Source organism: Vulpes vulpes, chromosome 3 (genome assembly GCF_048418805.1).
Source record: "Vulpes vulpes isolate BD-2025 chromosome 3, VulVul3, whole genome shotgun sequence".
Lineage (NCBI taxonomy): Eukaryota > Metazoa > Chordata > Mammalia > Carnivora > Canidae > Vulpes > Vulpes vulpes.
In genome coordinates, this window is record NC_132782.1 from 1744608 (window position 1) to 1766737 (window position 22130).

The window sequence follows — 22130 nt, forward strand, 5'->3', positions numbered from 1 at the left end:
AATCTCCCCAGTTACACTGTGAAGTGAAAATGAGGTCAAGTCAAGCCAACTAATTAAAGAAGACTTTCCCTCAATCAAAACGACTGTGAGGAATAATTGGCAAATTTCATAACAAGAATAAATAGAAAATGCCTACTGAACCCCTTATACCTGTTCCCTTTAGTGACTTCGTCCCTTGTGATTGTGCCAGCCTATCAAGAATCACAGTGCCTGCACCATCTCAATGAAGTCTCTTTTAGACTTTGTTTCAGTTGTAAGAATTAAAGGATTTGTCATCAGTCTACTTGAATGTGTATAAACAAAGTGGAGAATTAAAGTGCTGAGATGGGTTATTTGACACAAACAATAAACAGAATGAAATACTGTGAAAACTGAGTAATCATTTTCTTGTTTCAGTTTTCCCTTTTGTTTCTAATTCCATCTTATGGTAGATACATTTTCTGTATGCTGTGTAATTTTCCAGATTTCCCTGTATCAATAATAATAAATCAGTAAGTCAGCCAATATGTACTGAGCACCAAGATCAGCTATACATTTTTTAAACCTTGCAAACCCTGATTAAATGGTGTATTTAAGTTCTGATTTTTTTTTTTTTTTGCTATATGCGAATTAGGCCAATTTTGTAAAGTAAAACATATGATGATGAAATTCAATTTTACAAAGTAAATTTTAATTTCATGTGATGATGATATTCAATTTCACAAAGTGAAACATGTGATGCTCTTCTCAGAGATAATAATGTGGTTGGGGAAATGATTGATATATGTAAATAGGATATATACATATACCTAAATATACATGCACATAGATATATATACAAACATGGGCACGCACGCACACAAGAACTTTTTACAAGATGACACTCTATAGAGAATTGAGAGCTGCGTAGAGTGAGGTTGTAAGTGGTGGCTGCTGTGAGTCAGTAGAAACTGAGATCCATGAAAGCTGGCACAGTTAAGAACTGTCCACCCCAGAAGAAAATGTATGTTGGGCTTGATAGGGAAAACATGAATAAGGGAAAGCACATACATTAATTTTTAGTCTTCATTCCCCAAATCATATCAAGTTAATACATTTCTCTATTTCCAATCCCATCACTCTGATCCAAGTCCTTTTCTTCACTTTCCTAGATTATTGGGGCAGCCTCTTCAATAAATCTTTCCCATTTACTCCATCTTGATTCATTTTTCACATAAAGGCAAAGTATCTTTATGAGCACTGCTCTCACCACAACCTCACAACAACCCTCTGAGGTCTACTCTGTCGGTCTCATGTTATTACCCAAAACATGAAGCCCAGAAAGACAAAGTCACCAAGTTCACCCTGCTGGTAAGTGGCGGAGCTAGGATATGACCTCAGGAGCTCGCGTCTACACTCTCCCAGCCGTGGTGCCGCACGGCCTCTATGGTACGTTGTTGTTGCTGTTACTAAGGCCATATTAAACAGTGACTTTGTGCCAGAGATAGCCTGTGTGTGGGCTGGCAGTGGGGGGATAAAGATTAGTATAAAAACAAGCAGCTGCATGAATTTGGCACAACAGCTGTAAAATTAGAAATAGTAGCACTAGAACTGAGATTGCAGAGTTGGAGCTCATGAAGTTTATGAACCTTAATTAAAATGTCACTGATGTAGGTGCCAAAAAATATGAAAAGGATAATGGATGTTCGTTAATTGTCTTCTAGCTGGGGGAAGAAAATCAAGCAGATAGTCAAATGAGCAATGGGCATTTTGCATTTTGATTAATAACCTTTTCTATCACCAAAAGACTCTCATAAAAATATCTGGGAAAGCAAACAAGTGACTGGCTAGCTTCAATCCTCTGTGGATAAAAGGACAGTTTGTATTTCGTCCATGGTCAAATTTACTTGAGAGAGATACAACGTGCAAATACTAATCCATAGGAAGCCTGGAAAGTAACCATCAGATATGCTCCGAGATTCAAAGTAATCCGGACATCACATGCTCATGTGGATGAAACCTCATGTTTTATTCAGTTTCTGCTGTTTTTTCAGACACTGTAAAATAATTTCAGAGAACAAAATGTAGTGTTCTAATTGGAAACTAATTGGTTATTCTTTTAAACTCTGCACTGTACCTAAACCCCTGGATGTTAATATTGCAATTCCAATAAGAGGCAAAACTTACCAAGGTTTAAACAAAGTATTTTTTAAGAGGCAACAATAGGTCCATTCACTACAGGTGTTGGTTTCCCTCAAAAACAACGATAAAAGTTAAGTAATATGCAGATAACCTTTTGCTTCGTCCCATATGAGGTGTCAGGCACAAAGCTTGATATACACTATCTTTTTAGGGTCTTAGGAAGTAGGTGTTATATCTCTATTTTTCAGAGGAAAAGTTAAAGTCTTGAAGACCTGAATAAGCTTCACGAGTATGCGCAGACAGTAAGCGACAGAACCGCTGGAGGAACTATACTCCCTTATTTCCAAGCCCAGCTTTTTAATGACTGTCATATTCTTCCTTCTTTTTTTCTTTGCTTCCTTTCTTCCATTTTTCTGAAATATTTATTGAGAATATGCTACAGAAAATTATCGTGGTAATTATTGGGGTCCCTACTCAGTTTGAGTTATTCCCGCTTTAGTACTTAACCATATAGTTTTCTGTAAACTCTTTATGTCTGAATTATTTCACATTACTGGGGTGTCTACTGAGTACAGGGTAACCATTTGGTCAACATCTAATCAACTAAATGTTTTGTTTTTGTATTAACTAACTGGGTCTTATTACGACCAGATATCAGCCTAATTAACGAGTGATGTTATGCATCCCTATCTCAATCTTTTCATTTTCGTGCAAATGTTGAGGAGAGGCCTTACCTGGGAAGCGCAATAAGACTGTTAATCCACACGTTCTATGAGCACTGAAGGCGATGGGAGAGGTACTTACTTTATTCCATTCTATTCAATAGTCTGTGGCTCACAAGCAAAGCCTCAACCAAGAGATACTGAGTCACGGAACAGTCACCTCTACCTGTGTCACCTCTCCCAAATACACGTAAGAATTGCCTCCCTCTGTGGGGAGCAAAGTCAGGGCCAAGTCTGCTTTCTGTCTTGTAAGTCAACAGCCATTACTGCATTAGGCCTGTCCTCGTGCACACTAAGTCCTATTGCAGGTTAGCATGGTAATCAAAAATCAGCACTTGCATATCCCCTTACCTTTGCCTGGTAGGTGGGAAAGGAGACAGACCACTGGAACTTAATTTTTGAATATTTTCAAAGTAGATTTCCTTCTTCTTTCTGTGAACATATTTGGGACAAAGAACCCAGAAGCCTACAAACCAGGGTAATGCCAAGAAGTGACAGAGTGGAAGTAAAGTGACTTCACTTACCTAACCACAGTGGTAATCCGTATTTGCAAAAAGGCAGATTGTGAACTCAGAAGCCAGCTGTCAGTCACTGGTTGGTATGTGACAGGGTTTATTGTGCAGGCTAAATTTAAAGAAGCACAATTAAAATGATTTTTTCCCTCTAATCATTGTATAATGCTGTGAGGAATATTCCCTTCCAATCCTGATGTCACTGAGGATATACTCAATAGCTTTCTAGCCACTTTCAGTTATTAAAAATACTAGTAACATTCAGTTTAAAGCTTTGGCTTCATAAGCAGTATATGCCTCAAATTCTCTCCTCTCCCCAGGCGCATGCTGACAGAAGCACTTGGAAGGGGGAAGGCAGGGTCTTCTGGGGTCCCACTCGCTCAGGGTATGTCAAATAGGAGGGCTACAGAAATGTCAGGCCCTGCCTGATTGAATGTTCTCCGATGGCCGCCTGCTGCTGGCTCCCTTGGTCGCCCTTGGTTCTATTGGCCTTCATCCACGAGTCTTCTATGCAGTTTCATTGTTTCCTCATATGTGTTCTCAGCTTCACCTTCTATCGCCTGTGTTATCCAAGAGCTTTTCGGCAGAGAGTTTAAATCTTAGTCTCTCCCTCACTCTGTATGGCCTGCAACTGCCTTCTCAATGTTAACATCTTGCTTATCCACCATCTTGCTGTCTCACAGCTCATTTTCCCTCTTCTGTATTCCATGGTCTGGAGAGTTGGGGGAACACAAAAGTCTTGGCCAGTTGTCTCCAAAGACTGTCCCTTACCAGGATTACTACGTCACTGGACCTCTACCAATTGTGCTGCGATGTGCTGGGCAATACCCCCACCCCACCCCCCCAGCCCACCTTCAGGATTCTCCAGGAGAGGAGTGTTTCCTGGTTTACTAGAATCAGGGTTTTCCTTACAGTTGTGGCTTTTCCATGATCTCACTCATTACATTCGGCTGTGTACTGGTGGCAACACCAGCACAGCCTGATGATTTTACCGCTTGGCAATTATCCAACAGGGAGTGAAATGCCAGCATCTCCTTCACTTCTGTGGCTCCCCCACCTGAGCTGGGTGAAGCAGGAGAGCAGCTCTTCCTTCGTGCCTCATCTGCAGAGGAGGAGGAACCCTGCTGTGGACGCTGCACAATTTAGAGAATATCTGAAATTCCCTCCCCAGTGAAACACACCATGTGCTATTTCTTCTGAATTTGGGGCTCCTTGCTGAACGGCGGTCACAGCACAAATACCTGAGTCTTTACTAAATCATGTTTTTAAGAGAGTGATAATGTGAATTGGCCTAAATGGTTACTTTAGTAACATTAAAAATTGAGATTGTATTATTTAGCAACTTGTTTGTCACAAGTCACCAACCATTTCTAATGTGTATTTTGTTGTGTTGTGACCTCCAAAGAGCTTCCTCAATTCCCAGAGCATGTGGAATAAGACTACTCTGCTTAATCTGATACCAAAAATATCTCCTTCATAATGCTGTTTAAAACACCTTCAAAATATGTCTGTTTAAATCTCATCATTCTGCCACGGATGCTTTTTTAAATATTAATCTTGGTAGTTAATTTTGAGTTACTCATGTTTCCATTCAACCAACATGCAGTGACATCTCCTGTGTAAGCAGCACCGGGCTTGGCTGCAGGTGGGGGGTAGGGGTAAACAATGACCAGATTGCTCCGTTGCCCTTTTAAAGTCTGTGTTCTAGTGCGGGGAGTGCACAGCCAAACAAATAAATAGACTACACATTGTGATAAGCAAAGAGGGAAATAAATAAGGTGCTAATTCAGAAAACAATTGGAGACGGGCCCTTTAAATATGGAAATTAGGGAAGAGCTCTGTGATGCAGGGATGCTTTGGCCAAGATGAGAAGTATGGGACAGAGGCAGTCCGATAGTCGATAGTCTATTCCAGGTGTAGGAAAGCACGTGTGGAGGCTTCGTTGTGTGAGAGTATGTGATCTGTTATTCCAGGCAATGGCAGAGGGCCAATATCCCCAGTGCTGACGGGGAGAGCATCGCATAGGGCCTGCGAGGCCCTGCTGAAGGATTTGGTTTATATTCCCAGTTCAGTAAGAAACCATGGAAGTATTTAAACATGGAAGTAAAATGAAATGATTACTTTTTTTAAAGACCACTGTGCTTTCTCAGTTCAAAACAAATTATAGGAGAGCAACAGTGAGAGCAGCAAGAAATTAAGAGTCTACTGCAATTAAAGCACAAGAGATGTTGGTGGACAGACAAGGATGGTGGTGGACAGACGGAGACAGACGGATATATAGAGAATTATTAATTTTATAGATAGCAAAGGCAGGATTTGTTAACAGATTGAATATAAGTTATGAAAAAAAAAGTTAATAATGACCTCTAGGGTTTACCAAGACCAAGGGGGAGGAGCTTCTGTTTACTTTTTCATTTTTCCTTCTTTTTGTTGTTGTTGTTGTTTTATGGTTTTGAGGTTTTGGGTTTTCTTGTTGTTTTCATTTGTTTGTATGTTTGTTTGACCACCTGAGTTAGTGGTGGCACCAATTATTGATGATTAAAAGGACTAAAAAGGTAAAACCTGGCTGATAGGGCAGGGATGAACTAACAGTTCCACTTCAGACTTGTTTATTCAGGTGCGTCTGAGACATGTGAGAGCAGATACCAAGTTGATGTTTGAATACACAGTCTGGATCCCAGAGGAGAGGCTTGGGTTGAGATGTCACTGTTGAGGTTGAGTATTCAGATCCTATGTAAAATGACAGGAGTGAATAAGACCATCAGGAGAATGAATAAAGGAAGGTAGAAGCTAACATTTAAATATAAATTTAGAGTGAAAAACATATAAACAGTGAGTACTGGGAGGGAGGAAAAGCAGGACAATCCAAGAAAGGAAGTCCACTAGATATTCATTAAAGGAAAAATTTGTGTTTTTCAACATGGCAATTTTGGAGGAGCTACCAAAATAAACAGCATTTCACTATGAGTAGGAATGTGGATGAAAATTTGGAAGGCAAACAACATGTATCCATTAAAATTTTATGTTAATTTACATTGAAGGGAAACAGAGAATGAGATACTTTGAACCAAGAGAATGTGGACCAAGGGAAGGACTTTTGTTGTGTGTGTAACCTTTTCACTGTTTATTTTTTAAATCTGTTTTAAAGATAGGAGATTAATGAGATGTTATGTGAAGGTAAACATAATCTAGTAATGAGCAAAATTATTGATGTTTCTGGAGGAAATCCAGGGGTGAACTAGACCAGTGACGTTCTAAGACAGACTTAAGCATATGGTCTAGCTGACATACAAGTATTGATTTATCTTTGATAGGAGAAGGATCAACTTCCTCCCTCATAATGGGACGGAAGAATGCAAAGATTGCTTAATTCCAAGACACTTTATAGATTTAATGCTACAAAGATGACAGAATTACCAGTTAAAAACTTTAATTATTTAAGAATGCTCTATCCTGTCTTTTGAGGGCATAGCGAATTATATTATTTTATATTTCATTTATATTTTATACTTACATTTTAGTGTTAGGTTGAAATTTCTTTACTCTTAGTATTATGCTGCTTAAACAACTGGAAAATGAGAAAGAAAGGATAGCAGAGGTAATGCACAAGCCAGTGTTGATGAAAACAATTTGTTATTTGGCATCTCCCACCTTCTGGAATAAATGAACGTGTCTTACTGCTACCCAAGCCCAAGGACAACCATCTTCTAAGATGAGTATTGCTTAAGAGGCCAGTTGGGGAAAACTTTATCTTTCAAAATAAGCAACTCTCCTTAAAATAAGAACAATATTAGGTACAGTATAAAATCCAATTACATATACTGATAACTATGGCTCTTGTTTATTGGGATAAATAACATGTGGCACAAAAGCAATGTGTTACATGTATGTAATAAACATATGCAGGCATGTGTCATATATCTGGATATCTATATATACCATGCACATACACATTATGCTATTAGTATACCTAAGGCTAAACAATGTGATTTTATAGAAATAAATGTGTTAGGGATACTAAATAACTAGCCTCAACTGCACAGCAAGTCCAGGACAGTGTATGACATATGTTTCCTAGGAGTTTATAGTTTTAAGGGAGAGATAGTGAAGTAAAAATTGCTTATAAGACTGTAATCATTCTTCATGAAAGGATGTTCAAAGAGCACCTGGGTGGCTCGGTTGGACGAGTGCTAGACTATTGGCTTCAGCTCAAGTCATGAGCTTATGGGCTATTGGATCCAGCCCCAAACTGCACTCTGTGCTCAGTGGGGAGTCTGCTTGAGGATTCTCTCCCTCTTCCCCTACCCCCGCTTGTGCATGTGCTCTCTCTTTCTCTAAAATAAATCTTTTTTAAAAGGATGTTTAAAGTACAAAAGTCACAAAATACTAAACCTTTCCACATAGCTTCCTAGAAGAAATGACCAGGAGACAGATTTTGAAGGATACATACATGTTGTACAGACGTAAAGGAGTCCTAACACATTTTAATAAGAATGACATATCCAAAGTTATAAGGCACAGGGGACATGGGACAGCTTAGAATTAATGGTCATTAAAAAGTGCAGATGAATGGAATATAGTTGGTTTTTCTCCAAATCAAATTTAGTTCTTTACCATGGCATCTAACGTGTGCAAATTCATTAAATCATGGCAGATCTTAGATACTAAATATCTATTAAGTAGTGAAGAGGTTAACTACTAGAAACTGAAAATTTGGTAGATAAAGGCACATGAAAAATGCACCTTAGTTTCACAAATCCAATGCTGTAGTATTTACACCTATCAAACTATTCTAAATTAGAAAGTTTTGCCGAGCTAGTATACCAGCTCTAAATTCTGTATCTATCTAATGTTTGCTTGAACCATGTACAATTAAAGATTTGGCCTTAGTTAGCTTCAGTTACTTGTTAGAAAATATCACTGCATTGTTGACAATGATTGTGATATGACGATTGTTCCTTTTCCCAGATTTGGCAATGCGGAGGTTCTCTGGAGATTGTGACTTGCTCCCACGTTGGTCACGTTTTTCGGAAGGCAACTCCATACACTTTCCCTGGTGGCACTGGTCATGTCATCAACAAAAACAACAGGAGACTAGCAGAAGTTTGGATGGATGAATTTAAAGATTTCTTCTATATCATATCCCCAGGTAAATAAATCTGACGCCTTTTTCCTCTGCAAGGGAAAATAAAATTTTAAACATGCTGAAGGTTTGTTTCTACAAATATTGCTACTTTTCGACTAGTTTAAATAAGATGTTGTTTATCACCATAGTAATGCCCAAAATTGTGTTTGAGAAAGTTGCACTATTAAGCCATTTTTCATCTAAAGTGAGAAAGACTACATTTCTCTCAAATGCCTAAATACTCTTTTTTCTTTGTTTCTTTCGTGGCACAAGTTTTATGCTAGAAAAGTGGAGTAAGCAGTACACAGAGAGATTCACATGTATTAGCTCAATTTAAGGAAAAAAATTTTAAGGAGAAGTAATCTTATATTTCCTTGTTTCACAAATAAACCTGGCTGAGTTGGTAAGAAATGTTGTTAATGTTTAAACAGAGATGCTTTCTACTGACTAAATGATTTCCTGAAGATATAGGGTGGTAAATTATGCAGATATTAAAATTTATGTTTTTAAAAAATATTAAATCACAGTCAATTAATTACTCATTGATATGTGGAAAATCATAACATAGGATAATAAAATATCCTACTTTAGTCACAGAGAGTAGATATGAAAATAAAAGTAAGGGTCGACTATCTCTGAATGGTGGCGCTAGGAGTAATTTCATTATTTTCCTTATACTTTTCTAAATTTTTAAAAATAAAAATTATTTATTTTTAAAAATTCATTTAAAAGGAATTTAAAAGGAAAATACATTTTAATAAAGAATTTTAATTTTTTTTTAAAGAATTTAAAAAGAAAAAAAATGAGTGAGACAATTCCATACCCAGGTGCTATGATTATGATCTCTGATTATGATCTATGATCTTTATAATTTCCTAGAATTTTTCCAACATACTACTTATAAAAATCACCTCTGATAACATTACATTGTGTTTTAAGGAAATGAGGCATTATGAGAAGACACAAACAAAGAGAAGACACAGGGGCCATCAAGATCTCAAAGTTTAGACAGAGACCAAAACATAAATTCATATGATGGGATCCAACCATATTGATAAAGTAATTTTTAAAGTTCTATTTCAATAGTTTATGTTTAGCCATGTGTTCATCAATGCCATTATTATATAGCCCAGAAGAACAAGAACAAAAATTCATGCTCACCTCCTCTTTTTTTATGTTAAAATGTATTACATGGTTTGGAAAAACCAGTTTGGTTTTTAACTGGCATGCTCTAGTTTTTGAAAGTATAGATGAGGCTGTAAAAACTCTTCTTTTGTAGATAAAGAGGCAATAAGCAGTATAAGCCTTCTTATTAAGATCCAGTATTACTATGCAAAAGAAAAATGAGGGCAATGCATGTGTAAATGTGTGATTAAGAAGGATTTTTGTCACACTTTTCAAGCTTCTTCTATGTCAAGGAGCTATTGTCAGGAACTATGTCACGCATAGAAGTATTTCTCTTTATAGTAGAAAGCCAGTCCAGATACTCAGAGTTGAGTTCCGCAAGAACCTGTAAAATTCATAGCAAGGCGTTGACATTTATATAACCTTTTCATTTTCTTTTGGTGATACTTTCTGAATTCAAATCATTACTTGTAGAAATATATAAACTCAAATATGAAGAAAGAAATGTGTTATGTGTGATTATATAAATTCATATTCAGGAATATAAGTAATTGAGAATTATTTCAACCAAGTGTATTATATCCACTCACAATGAATACTATTTGTAAAAAGTGCTGTGTTAGTCTTTTGTATAATTTTTCCATTGAATGAAAAAGGCAGATAAATGGTAGAACCATTTCTCGAACAGTAATGAAGTGACAAGTGTTAGAGTTTAAAGGGTAAAAAGGAAAGCATGCTAACTGTTTAACTATTGACTTTATGTTGCTCAACAGGGACTGTGTATATTCTGGAAAGTGTAATTTTTACATTACAATAAATATCATTCGGAAGCTTATTGCTCTTAAGAGATGGGCTCATTTAAATCTGGAAAGGTATTTTGGAAACTAGGAAGAGGACATTTGGGGAATATGTTTGAAAACATCTAGGAATTTCCTAATGGGCATTTATGTTTCTAAATGTCTCCGAGACTGTCAGCATTGCTGAACATGGGACCTGCCTGCTGTAGTATGGGCAAACAGGAAAAACCAAAAACACAAAACAATAAATTGCTTCTGTGGAAAAGGAAGGGAAATAAGTAGAAACTAGAGTTGGATGCCAAAAACAATTCTAGCCCTAGGCAGCTTTCACAGCATCCAAAAATAGATAAAATAGGTTGTATTGGAAAGTCAGGAATCTGTGACTTGTATGATGTTGAGCATTTTTTGAGTGCATAACAATTTTAGTCATTAGTGATGGTTTCTGATACTCTTAAAATCATGGATTCTTTGCTATCATCTAGAATTGTTGGGATTCTATTTTTCATCTTCTTGAGTAACAGGAAAGAGAATGGTTGGTGCGTGGGGATAAGAGGGGACTACATGCCTGCACATCTGCACTTAGACTTACATCCATTGCTCTAATATACGTAGACACACACAAACACACCTAAACTCTAAACACACAAACACACCTAAACTCTAAACACACTCTAAACAACACACTTTAGAGTTTTATGAAAAACTCTAAAGAGCTTATATCGAGTTCTGTGTAATTCTCTAGAACTTCCTTAATCTGGCTAAGAAAATTGTTATAATTCTTTCTAGGGAATAATATATATATTTTTTCCATGTATCTCTTAAATCTCTTAATATCTATCTGTATCTATTGACTGAATGATCTATCAATCTGTTTTCTATTAATTTGCCCAAGTGGTTGGGCATCTTTTGTGAGGGAACTCTCACTTTTTACACCAGAGCTTCTATCACGGAATCTTATTCTCCTCTAACGCAGTTGCTCAGAATGTGATCTTTAAGTACTGAGCCTTTATAAAATGAATTCTGACAACTTTGCTTCCTTTCAATATACCCCATAAGATACTCCATACCTACTTTATTATTTGGTTTCTGCTAGAGCTCTGTGCTGAAAAAACCGGGTATTCTTTCTCTCTCAAAAGTGTATGCTCTGCAGTTTTGATATCATGGCCAATCCATTATTACCATGCACCATAGTGTTTTATGTTTATTACTTGTCTCTGTATCCAACGACTTGTAGTTACTGTGTTTAGCAACTTTCCTGTCACTTTGCAGTCCTTGAAACACTATGTGTTAAATAATTAGAAGAAACAGTCAATGACTAAATGAATGCACGTATTTTAAAAGGAAGCCACTTATGTTTCCTCTTTTCTACTGAATTCTCTATGGATGTCTGTTCTATACCAGGGAAACTCACAAGAATTGCAGCAAATTGGGAGCCTTTGCCCCATTTCTCTGATCTAACCCCTGATTAAGGACACAGTGATATGAGAGAGATGAAAGGTGCCCTTCATATATCTGCGATGTCATGCCACTGTGTTTGCCATCCCAGAAGAAGGTCCCCTTGGCTTACCTGTGTTCTCAGGGTATGATGATTACATCATAATTATGGGGGCACACAGTAACACAATCTTCCCTTCCAGGACTAATATAAAATCAAACAGACACAATTTAGGTAGATAATAACATTCTGTAATAGAGCAACCTAATACAGGAGCCCAAAAACTTGAAACAAGATTACTTTTACACATGTTGATTTTTATTTTTCTCATGACCCCCCATTAGCTTAAAGTTACAATGGGATGTATAAGTAACTATGTATGTGAATTACCCTTCTCTGATTTTTTTTTCAAAATATTTGCTCTATGTCCTAATTGTCTTTGCCCGTGCTCATTAGCCATTGGCAATATCGATAGAACTGGCAGTGTCTAATTATGTCTCCCAAACAGATGAATAAAGAGTAGAAATACTTTGAAATAGTGTTGAAGAACACGTTTCCAACATTTTAGTTTGCTTTTTGGCTGCCTTTTTTAGGATGCAAATACTATAGCATCATTGATTCTTAAAGCCCTGCAGGCTCTTAAAGTCTGAGGCAGTTTTTACTAGTAATGGGGCTGCTGTTTCAGCTTGAGGCAATCCAATTGTCCAAGCGAATTCTTTGAAATGAAGTGATGTAAGCAGAAACCACTTTTCACGAGCAACCCACTGTAAATGGCAACATGTTTTCCTAGTGGTCACAGGTAAAAAGCTTAAGAACTTTAAAGCCGAGTGTAGTCATAACACTAACCATATATTTGAAATGCTGGCTCTTCTATAAATATTGATTTTCTTTTGGGGGCAGTAGATTTCTAACTGTTTATCAGTTGACATGGTGAGTAGAAGCAGCTGTCCTTATATAACCTCCAGTTGTTCTTCCTTTTCTTAATGGACAGCTTGTGCTCTTGTTTTGAACAGAAAAAGCAAATAGAAAACAGAATTTAAAGATCCCCAAAGCAGACTTTAAAGATATTTGTAATGTAACTGGGGAAACAGCTTATTTTCCTTTGGCAATACCGCAGCGTTTTGATCTGTATTCCAGATAAACAGAAACCACACATTTAGAAACACAATCCTTGAACTTATTTTGAAGGTTAACTCTGTTTGCTAACCTTTTAAAAATACTTTAGAAAAATCAGTTCATCAAAGGCAGCCTTTGTTAGCAGCATCTTTGGATCATTATTAAAGTTTAAGAACTATATTCATTTCTATCTCCTGCAATTTTTATCTATGAAATACAAATGTCTTTCAACATGCTGATTTTTTTTAAAGATACAATATTTAATAACCAACACTTTGAATGTAGGGCCTAATTTCTTTTTCAAGTCATAAAAATGTGGTTCCAGGCTGATTCCATAAGCACAGGTTTTAACGTTTCCCACAAAATGTGCAACATGCAGGGTTTTGGTTTTTTTTAATAATCCAGGGATATCAGTTTTTGGTTGGGTAAACATGAGTTAATCTGAAATGAGTATAGCAATTCTGAACATAAAGTACATTGAACCTATGAATTTTGTATTTTTATTATTTAATAAACACTTTTTCAGCAGAATCAACCATGGTATCACTGAGTAAGTATGAAATAATGAGAAAATTTTAAATCACTTTAATATGCTATATTGTAATAACATGTAATTCACTTATCTGCTTGATACCATGAAATGCTAAATGTGGAAGTAAGGGAGGACAGCTATACTCAATGTTGTTGGTAAGTGGACAGGCAACCATTTTTCCTTGCTATGGTTCATTAAACACATTAAGTCCCATGATCTTTACTATGTGCCAGGTAGGGGGGATACAAACACAGAAAAGATGCTGCCTTTGTCTTGAAAAAACTGTCTACATCACATTTAATTAGTTTAAATGAAAAACAAAATTAAGCGCTTAGTACATGGGGGACACACCGTCAAGATTCAAAAGACTTACTGATGTGAACCACCTACATTTTACTTAATTTCTCTTTCTCACTCACAAGCATCAAAATCAAATTAATCTCTAAGTCCTTTCTAGTGTACCTGCTAAGTTTTCTCAAATCCTTTCAGTTACCCTCATTCTTCCAGTCATCTGCATCCAGAGAAACTCCTGATTATCCCGATGGGCCTCCAGCCTCAAAGCTTGCCCACTTTTTCACTTACTTTTACCATATTGCTGGAGGACACTCCTAAAACTAAATTTCATTTGATCCCTCACTTACCTAACAGCCTTTTAATGATTTACCAGAAAGTCAAAAACCCGAAACGTGGCCAACACAGCCCTGTGTGACGTGACACTCACCCAGCCTTGTGGCCTTTCTTCCAAATGTTTTCAGTCCTAGTTTTCCACGTGCCATGCCACCGGGTGGGACTACAAGTCAGGATGCTCCCTCCAGCTTTTAGGTTTCTGCATATGTTTAAAATAGTATTTGATGAGTTAATAGTATTTGATGAGTTAATGCATGAGTTTACCTCTGCATAAAGTGCTATCATCATCCACGTGCATTCATCATTCACGGATCAGATTTATGTTCCTTTCCCTGAGAACTCCAATGGTTTTCGCGTGTTGGAGCATTTATGCATTTTTAGAGTATTTATTCCCTCCATCAAGCTATGTGAATAGAGAAACTATATCTGGGGAGTTTTTTTGTGTATTTGGTTGATTGGTTTTTAGTTCATTGAGCTCAACTTTTTCTTACTGTATTTGTCAGAGGCAAATAAAATACATGTTTCAATCACCACTGTTGTCCCCCCTTCCCTAAAATAAATCTCTGTTAAGCATTTGATGTCCGTACTTCAAATCCTTTTCCTATGCATTTGCATACATATACAGACATATATACATATATTAAGTAAGTAAAATCATATAATATGTACTATTTTAATTTCCTTTAACTATGTAGTATGTCCTGTAATATTTTACATATAATTCACATAGGATTATATCATTCCACTTTGCAGCTAAATATTATTATATTGCATTGATATATTAAAACTTATTTAATCATACCAATAATGACAAGCATTTGTCAGGTTTTAGTTGTCTGTTATTATAAAAAGTTACAAAAGTATTCTTGAAACAATATCTTTGTGAACCTGAAGGATATTTCTGAAGAACATAGCAATTTAAGAGAGAGAGAGTTGGTGGAAAACTGCCTGGATTAACTCAGAGATCCTCATTCCAAGTTACCCCTCTGTATTTACTTAACCTATCTATACTTAGTTTTCTTACCCTAAAATGGGAGTTATAAAAATAGGGCCTTCCCCTAAAGTTTTTGAGACTTAAATGAAAAATGATATATAAAACACTTAATACAATGCTTAGCAAATATTAAACACTCAATTAGTGTTAGATATTTGTTATTTTTAGATATAGTCATAGAAGTTGGCTTATTAGGTCTAAGAATATGTGCATTTATATTTTGGTAAATGTTTTCAAAATTTCCATTCAAAAAGACTATAACCATTATCTCACCAGAACTCTTGAGTCCTTACAATGTGCTATCGCGACTATAGATTTTCAAGATTTTTTATTTTTGCATATGTATGTGCATGTGCACATATATGTGCATATTTATTTATATTTGCATATAGATTTACATATATATCTAGTTTCTTTTTTCATATTGCTACTAGGAATGAACATCTTCTTTCATTACTTGGATTTCTTCTTTTTATTCATATCCTCTGTTCATTTTACTTTGGGATATCTTTTGCCCTTTTATATATTCATAGATCTTTATGGATTCTGATAACTAATCTTCTGTATGTTATATACACTGCACATGTTTTCTTCCAGACTATTACACATATTTTAACAATTGATATACAAAAAGATATCTTAAAAAAGAATAATTGTTGAAGGGAAATCTGACTGGTTTAGCCTTTATGGCTTTAAGGATTATTTTTCGTTAAAACACGCCCCCACAACCCTATCCCAAGCTTGACAAATTTAGAATGTGCCAGAAGTGTTTGTTAAGTGAATTAAGTTTAGTAAAATGCATGGGATTTGTTTTAAGAATGTAGTGATCTTTCTGGGAAATAATATAAGCAGAATGCCATCAGATGACTCTCTTTATGGGAAGTATTATCATCTTTATCCATGGAACATAAATAAAAATATTAGCTTCAACAGTTACATCAGCTTTAGCTAATCAGCTTTAACAGTTATAATTTTAAATAAATCTATTAAATAATTATATCAGTTCCCATTACAGAAATTCTTTCCAAGTATGTTGAATTATATTCATGGTTCATAAAGTTAATAAATAGATGGTATAAATTATGTTTATTGAATGTTATGAAAATACTGAATTTGAACAGTAAAGGTGTATCATTGTATCCTGAGTCTTTAATTAACAACTCAGAAGCTCAGATAATTAGCCCCTCAAATAATTTTATTGTTACCAAATCTGGGTAGTTTCTAGAGTGAATAAATATTACTTAAATTCTAATACAGATTTATTCACAGAATTATCAGTACTTTCTAGGATTTAGATACCAAAATTATTCATACATTTAGTTTCTGCTTCTTCAAATGAAACAGATATAGCTCTAGTTTAATCACTGTGTGTGTACATGCATGTGTGTGTGTGTGTGTGTGTGTGCAACCTCTGCAATGTTCTGAAATTTCCAATAAGTAAATCCTACCCCATGAGTTGGATGGTCATGATTAATTCTCATTTCTTTAAGACGTGTTCAACTAGGCAAAATAGGAAATTACAATGTTTTTCAGATTTGTGTAAATGATCAAGAACACTTGTGTAAGAGTCATGGATTTTTACTGTCAAGAGTCAGCTAAGAGTTTTTTATTTAATGTAAGAGCATTAAATATGGATCAAGCGTGATCCAGGTGCATACAGAGGCTTCATTGTACCTAGTTTCATCCTGTCGTCTTCAGAGTGCCCCAATTTCATTACTTAATTTTAGCATAACTAAAATTGAACAGCTTAACACTTATATAATCAGTTGCACTAAATTTCAATTCTAACTCTTAATTGAATGGCTCATTGACACTCAGTGGTAGTCAGTTACATAGTTATTGATGGTCAGATGATTACAAATTATGTATTTCTTATTTCAAATACTCTCAGGCTCAGTCTCCCACATTAGGTGTTCTGATAGATTATCTTTGCCTGGATTTCTATGTTATCAGCATCTTGTCGCTATTTTAAATAAAATTTGAGTTCAATTCTGTAGTTACTTATTTACATATACTCTCTGAAAAGTGAGCAAAGATAACATTTAGAGAATAAGGAAACAATCTTTTCTAGATAGTAGATAATGATAGTAGGTGGATTAAACTTCTCAATGTGCTAAATTGAAGCTCCTTAAAATAATCTTTTACAAAAAAAAAAAAAAAAAAAACTAGCCACATGCTTGCCTACCAGATATCAAACGCTAATGACAGATTACCTCAGCATCCTAATACTTTACAGTCTTTTGGGGAGTAGCTCCCCTGTAGCATGTTAACACAAATTGTCTAAAAAATAAAACCTCAGGATGTCTGGGTGGCTCAGTAGTTGAGCGTCGGCCTTTGGCTCAAGGCATAATCCCGGGTCTGGGAATCAAGTCCCTCATTGGGCTCCCTGTGAGGAGCCTGCTTCTCCCTCTGCCTGTGTCTCTGCCTCTCTCTCTGGGTCTCTAATGAATAAATAACATCTCTTTAAAAAATAAAATAAAAAATAAAAACTCTATGGTTAGTAGTTATCTTTATCCAGCGGGGTAGAAAGCTAAAGAGCTTTGTAGTGAGTCCTCGGTAGAAAAGAATGTGGGGCAATAGTTATAGGCCAGGATGTAAAGGTGAATTAGGAAGACAGGGCTAGGGCTTTGCAAAGGAAAGTGGAAACAATTTCTGAAAAGTTAAGATGCCTATTTGACAAATCAGCTTGTTGCCTGCTTTTACCAGAAGCAGCACTGATATGAAGTAGTCACTGTTACTGTGGGATTGTCACTGCCTCAAGGGCAGGTGACTCGATAGCTGCCTATAAGCCACCTGATACAAAAGCTCTACTTTAGACCATGTGCAAACCTACACTTGGATTCATTAGCACATAGTCAATGAAGTAAGTACTAACTCATGTTTTAATTGCAGGAGACATGAGTCAAAATTAAGAGATTGTTACATTTTACAAATAGATTTAAAGTGACAAAATAATGAAAGTGAAGAACTCAGATTAGCATTCATCTTTGGTTAGTTAGGCCTAGCAAGTAAATTTTACTTATTTATTTATTCAGCAAGAAATTTTAAAATAATACATATTAGCAATTTGACTTAAGAATATTCTAAATATATGGAAATATTGATAAACGTATCAAACATTTAAACCTTTATAATTTATACAGCTGAAAATAAGATAAATGAAGTTATAGTGATGGTGTTCTTATGACTGAAAGTTATTGTCAGAATTGCTATTACTATATGAGCTCCATAATGACATTATTTTAATTTTTAGACTATTCTATATTATAAATTTTGTGCATTTTTGGTGCGTCATCTCAATTAACAAAATTTGAAAACAGATTAATTAGGGATTTTGTACAACTGAATAATTTAGGAAATTCTATTATTTCAGCATTAACTATATTTCCAATAAAAAATTAACATTGGAATTAGAGAACATAGATCTCAAATGTCTGAATAAGTTATTTGATTGATCAAAATGAACACCAAATTGGATGTAGCTATATGTAACTAGCTTTCAATCTATATAAACAGCAGTGGAAGGAACGGGGGCTTTGATTGGGATATAAGGTAAGAGAAGGTGCAATGTTTTTACTAAAAAGGGATATTATGTGGAAGAGCTTAGACATTTGTACAGATTCGGAAGAGAAGAAATTATAAGCAGATAACTTTAAGTTCTTAATCAAGAAGCTTTCCAGAAATACACCAAATTAATTTGCAATGCAATGAGCCTCTTATCTTTGGAAATATTCAAATAGAAGCTAGATGTCTGTCTTTTAGAGATGATTTAATGAGAATCGAATAAGAAGTTGGATTTGATTTCTTACCAGATCTTTCTTACTCTAAAATTCAACTATCAGAGAAACTTATAAATTAATGGATAAAAACACATTATATTTATTAGCACCTGGTTTAAATAAAAAAAAACAGATTTCAATTCAAAATGAAAAACTTCTAATAAATTTTTCAACCATGACACAGGAAGCCTTGAAGAAAGGTAACTATATATACTCATTTGATTGCTTGGGACAGTCATGGTGCATGTTTGATATCTGGGCATAATTATTAATTGTGTCCCCTTTCACTCACAGCAGTGTCCCGATTTGAGCAATCAATTATTTAGTCATTCTGCTTATAAGGCATTGGGTAAACTGTATGTGAAGGGACTGTCTCTGGGAGGGGATAAGTGGACTGACAGAGATGGCAATCATTATGGCATTGAGTGGGACATAGACTTTTATGCAGACAAATGCTCATCTTAACAAAATCTAGAGAAAATCCGTAAGTGTTTTAGACTTTTAGACTATCAGTCTCAAGTAAGTGCTCTAGCTCAGTGACTTCTCTGACACCCAAAATAAATGCCCTTCCTTGAAATTTTATCTACAAAAAGATAATTAGTTTTTGAAAAGCTATCTCTTTGAAGATACAATGATGTCACCAAATTCTGATTCATCTTGATAATGTGTTTGCCAACATCTTATTAATTCGTGTGATTATATTAAGATTACTTTTTCATATGTAGTAAGTTTAAACTTTGCAAAATAGAGCATAAACTTATTCAATTTCTTGGTTACACCAGATACAAAAGAAAAATTGTGCTGAAATACATATATGAAATATATGTAGTGATATAGGAAGATATATTTTTCCACATAATAAAATGTATGCATGCATATATATATATATATATGCCTATGTATGCTTATTACATATGCTTATGTTCCACCTGAGAAAGAATATATATACACACACACACACACACACATTTATATGCGTATGTATATTTTTTCCAGATTCACAATTGTTTGGGACATACTAATTTCAATCTGATTTTTTGACTGTTTAATATATTATATTTTCTCTAGCAATAATAAAACTTCCTTACTTTTAATATATTGGAAGGTAAAGCCATATAAATTCTCATTTTGATTGAAATATCCTTTTTTTTAAACATTTTCTTTTTTTAATATATATATATACATATTTTTTATGATAGTCACACAGAGAGAGAGAGAGAGGCAGAGACACAGGCAGAGGGAGAAGCAGGCTCCATGCACCGGGAGCCCGACATGGGATTTGATCCCGGGTCTCCAGCTCTTTATTTTTTTTTTATTTTTTATTTTTTTTTTTATTTATTCATGATAGGCACACAGTGAGAGAGAGAGAGAGGCAGAGACACAGGCAGAGGGAGAAGCAGGCTCCATGCACCGGGAGCCCGATGTGGGACTCGATCCCGGGTCTCCAGGATCGCGCCCTGGGCCAAAGGCAGGCGCTAAACCGCTGCCACCCACGGATCCCATGATTGAAATATCCTTAGAGGTTACATTATAGGTTACAATCTGATAGCAGATTTCCCTACACATTTGAAAAACTAAGTAGACATGCCATAATAAGATTTGCCAGCACCCTTCTTTCCAAAACTAAAAAAGTTCTCCTATAAAATTTTTGTGATCTAGACAATTATGAAATCCTTCTCCAGAGAATATGTGTAGCAAGCATCCACGCAATTTCTGACTCCTGCCATTAAAATTCTGTGGCATCTATTGTAATTTATATTCAGTCAACCCCAAAATTGTAAAATGACCTTTCCTTCTTACTGTTGTTTATTTCTGCCTGATAGTTGCACTGCTAGTGGACATCTTGATGCTTGTATGTTCAACAATAAAACAGATGATTTGGATGAAATATTATCAAAATCAAGTATTTCCCATAATCATGAGTCCTATTTCTGTTGGAGTCTATATAATATAAGAATTAACTATTATTTCTGTGAATACTGTGAATCAGTACTTGAAAAGTAGACATTTTCAGGAGAAATTATATATCAAGTTTAGATTTTTCCCTGTCAAATCTGTAAAGTATACAATTAGAACATAATTTATTATCTCAAATTAACAGTTAACCAATCTAGAGTCTCCACCTTTGACAATGAAAATATAATTTCCTCATTGTCAAATAAAATAAGAAAAGTTGGAAGCCAGTGCTGATAGGCTGAAGAACAACTGAAGGAGATTTTGCCTAGGCTGTGCTCTACGTTATTGCATTGCACTTTCCTGTGTTTGGAGTCACTGTATTTTGTTAACAAAGAAATAAACAAGAAAGCAAAGCAATGAGATGTGGGTTTCTTGCCAGGCTTCTTAGCGTAGACTCAATAGAGATGTTGCCCAGAAATGGTCATTTGTGTCAGACACTACAGTGTACTCACGGCAGCTTTTTTCCCCATGGTTGCAACAAAGAGTAATAGAGGAGGGTGGTAGCCATGTGAGGAAAATTACATATATGTGATCTAGTAGGGACCATGGCATGAAAGCTGTGTTTTATTTGTAAATATACTAGCGTCTTCTAGCATCACTCTCCACAATTTGATTTTAGGTTTTTTTTCTTATATTGAAGTTGAACATGATTCAGAAAAGTACACAGTTTGTAAGTATATAGCTCAATGGGTTTTCTTTTTTTTTTTTTTTTCTCAATGGGTTTTCAAACCCCAAACACACCTGTGTAACCAGCAGCCAGATCAAGCACTAGAACATTCCAAAGCATCCTACTTCCCCTGTCCCTAGAAGCGCCTCATGCCCCTTCTGGCTACTACCCTTCCATGAATCCTGACTTCTAAGATCATAGATTTGCCTGTTCTTAAACTTTATAGAAACGGAATTATACAGGATGTGCTCATCTGCGTCTGGCTTCTTTTGCTTGACATAATGTTGTGTAGATCAGCCATTCTCATTGTTATGTAGAATTCCATTATGTGACTACAACACGTTATATTGATTCATCTTTTTGTTGATGGGCATTTGGGTGGTTTCCAAGTTTGGAGCTATTGTGAACACTCTTGCTATGGGATCTTGTGTACTTGTCCTTGGATGAGCTTATGAATGCATTTATGTTCATATGGCCCTGGGAGTACAACTGCTGTATCATAAAACTGGTGGTTTTTCTTTTTTCTAACTATGGGTTTTATTTTATTTTTTTTAATTTGAGTGTAGTTGGCACATAATGCTACATTGGTTTCAGGTGTACAATTTAGTGATTTGACAAGTTATACATTATGCTGTGTTCACCA

General features: G+C 35.5%; 1 protein-coding gene and 1 long non-coding RNA gene across 10 annotated transcripts in view; one reads left to right on the forward strand and one right to left on the reverse strand.

The window, feature by feature from the left end:
* GALNT13 (polypeptide N-acetylgalactosaminyltransferase 13) overlaps window positions 1-22130 on the forward strand; it is a 520926-nt gene that overhangs the window by 359552 nt on the left and 139244 nt on the right. For all 9 annotated transcript variants that reach the window (XM_072751535.1, XM_072751533.1, XM_072751534.1 and 6 more), the window contains one exon: window positions 8303-8483. In XM_072751535.1, coding sequence (XP_072607636.1) covers window positions 8303-8483 — 181 coding nt within the window. The remainder of the gene's footprint in view (window positions 1-8302; window positions 8484-22130) is intronic.
* On the reverse strand, window positions 8377-14074 carry LOC140598165 (uncharacterized). The gene is made up of 5 exons (XR_012000284.1): window positions 13927-14074; window positions 12663-12815; window positions 11949-12020; window positions 9621-9969; window positions 8377-8509 (listed from the first exon to the last, which is right to left on the reverse strand). It is a non-coding gene; the product is annotated as an uncharacterized lncRNA (long non-coding RNA).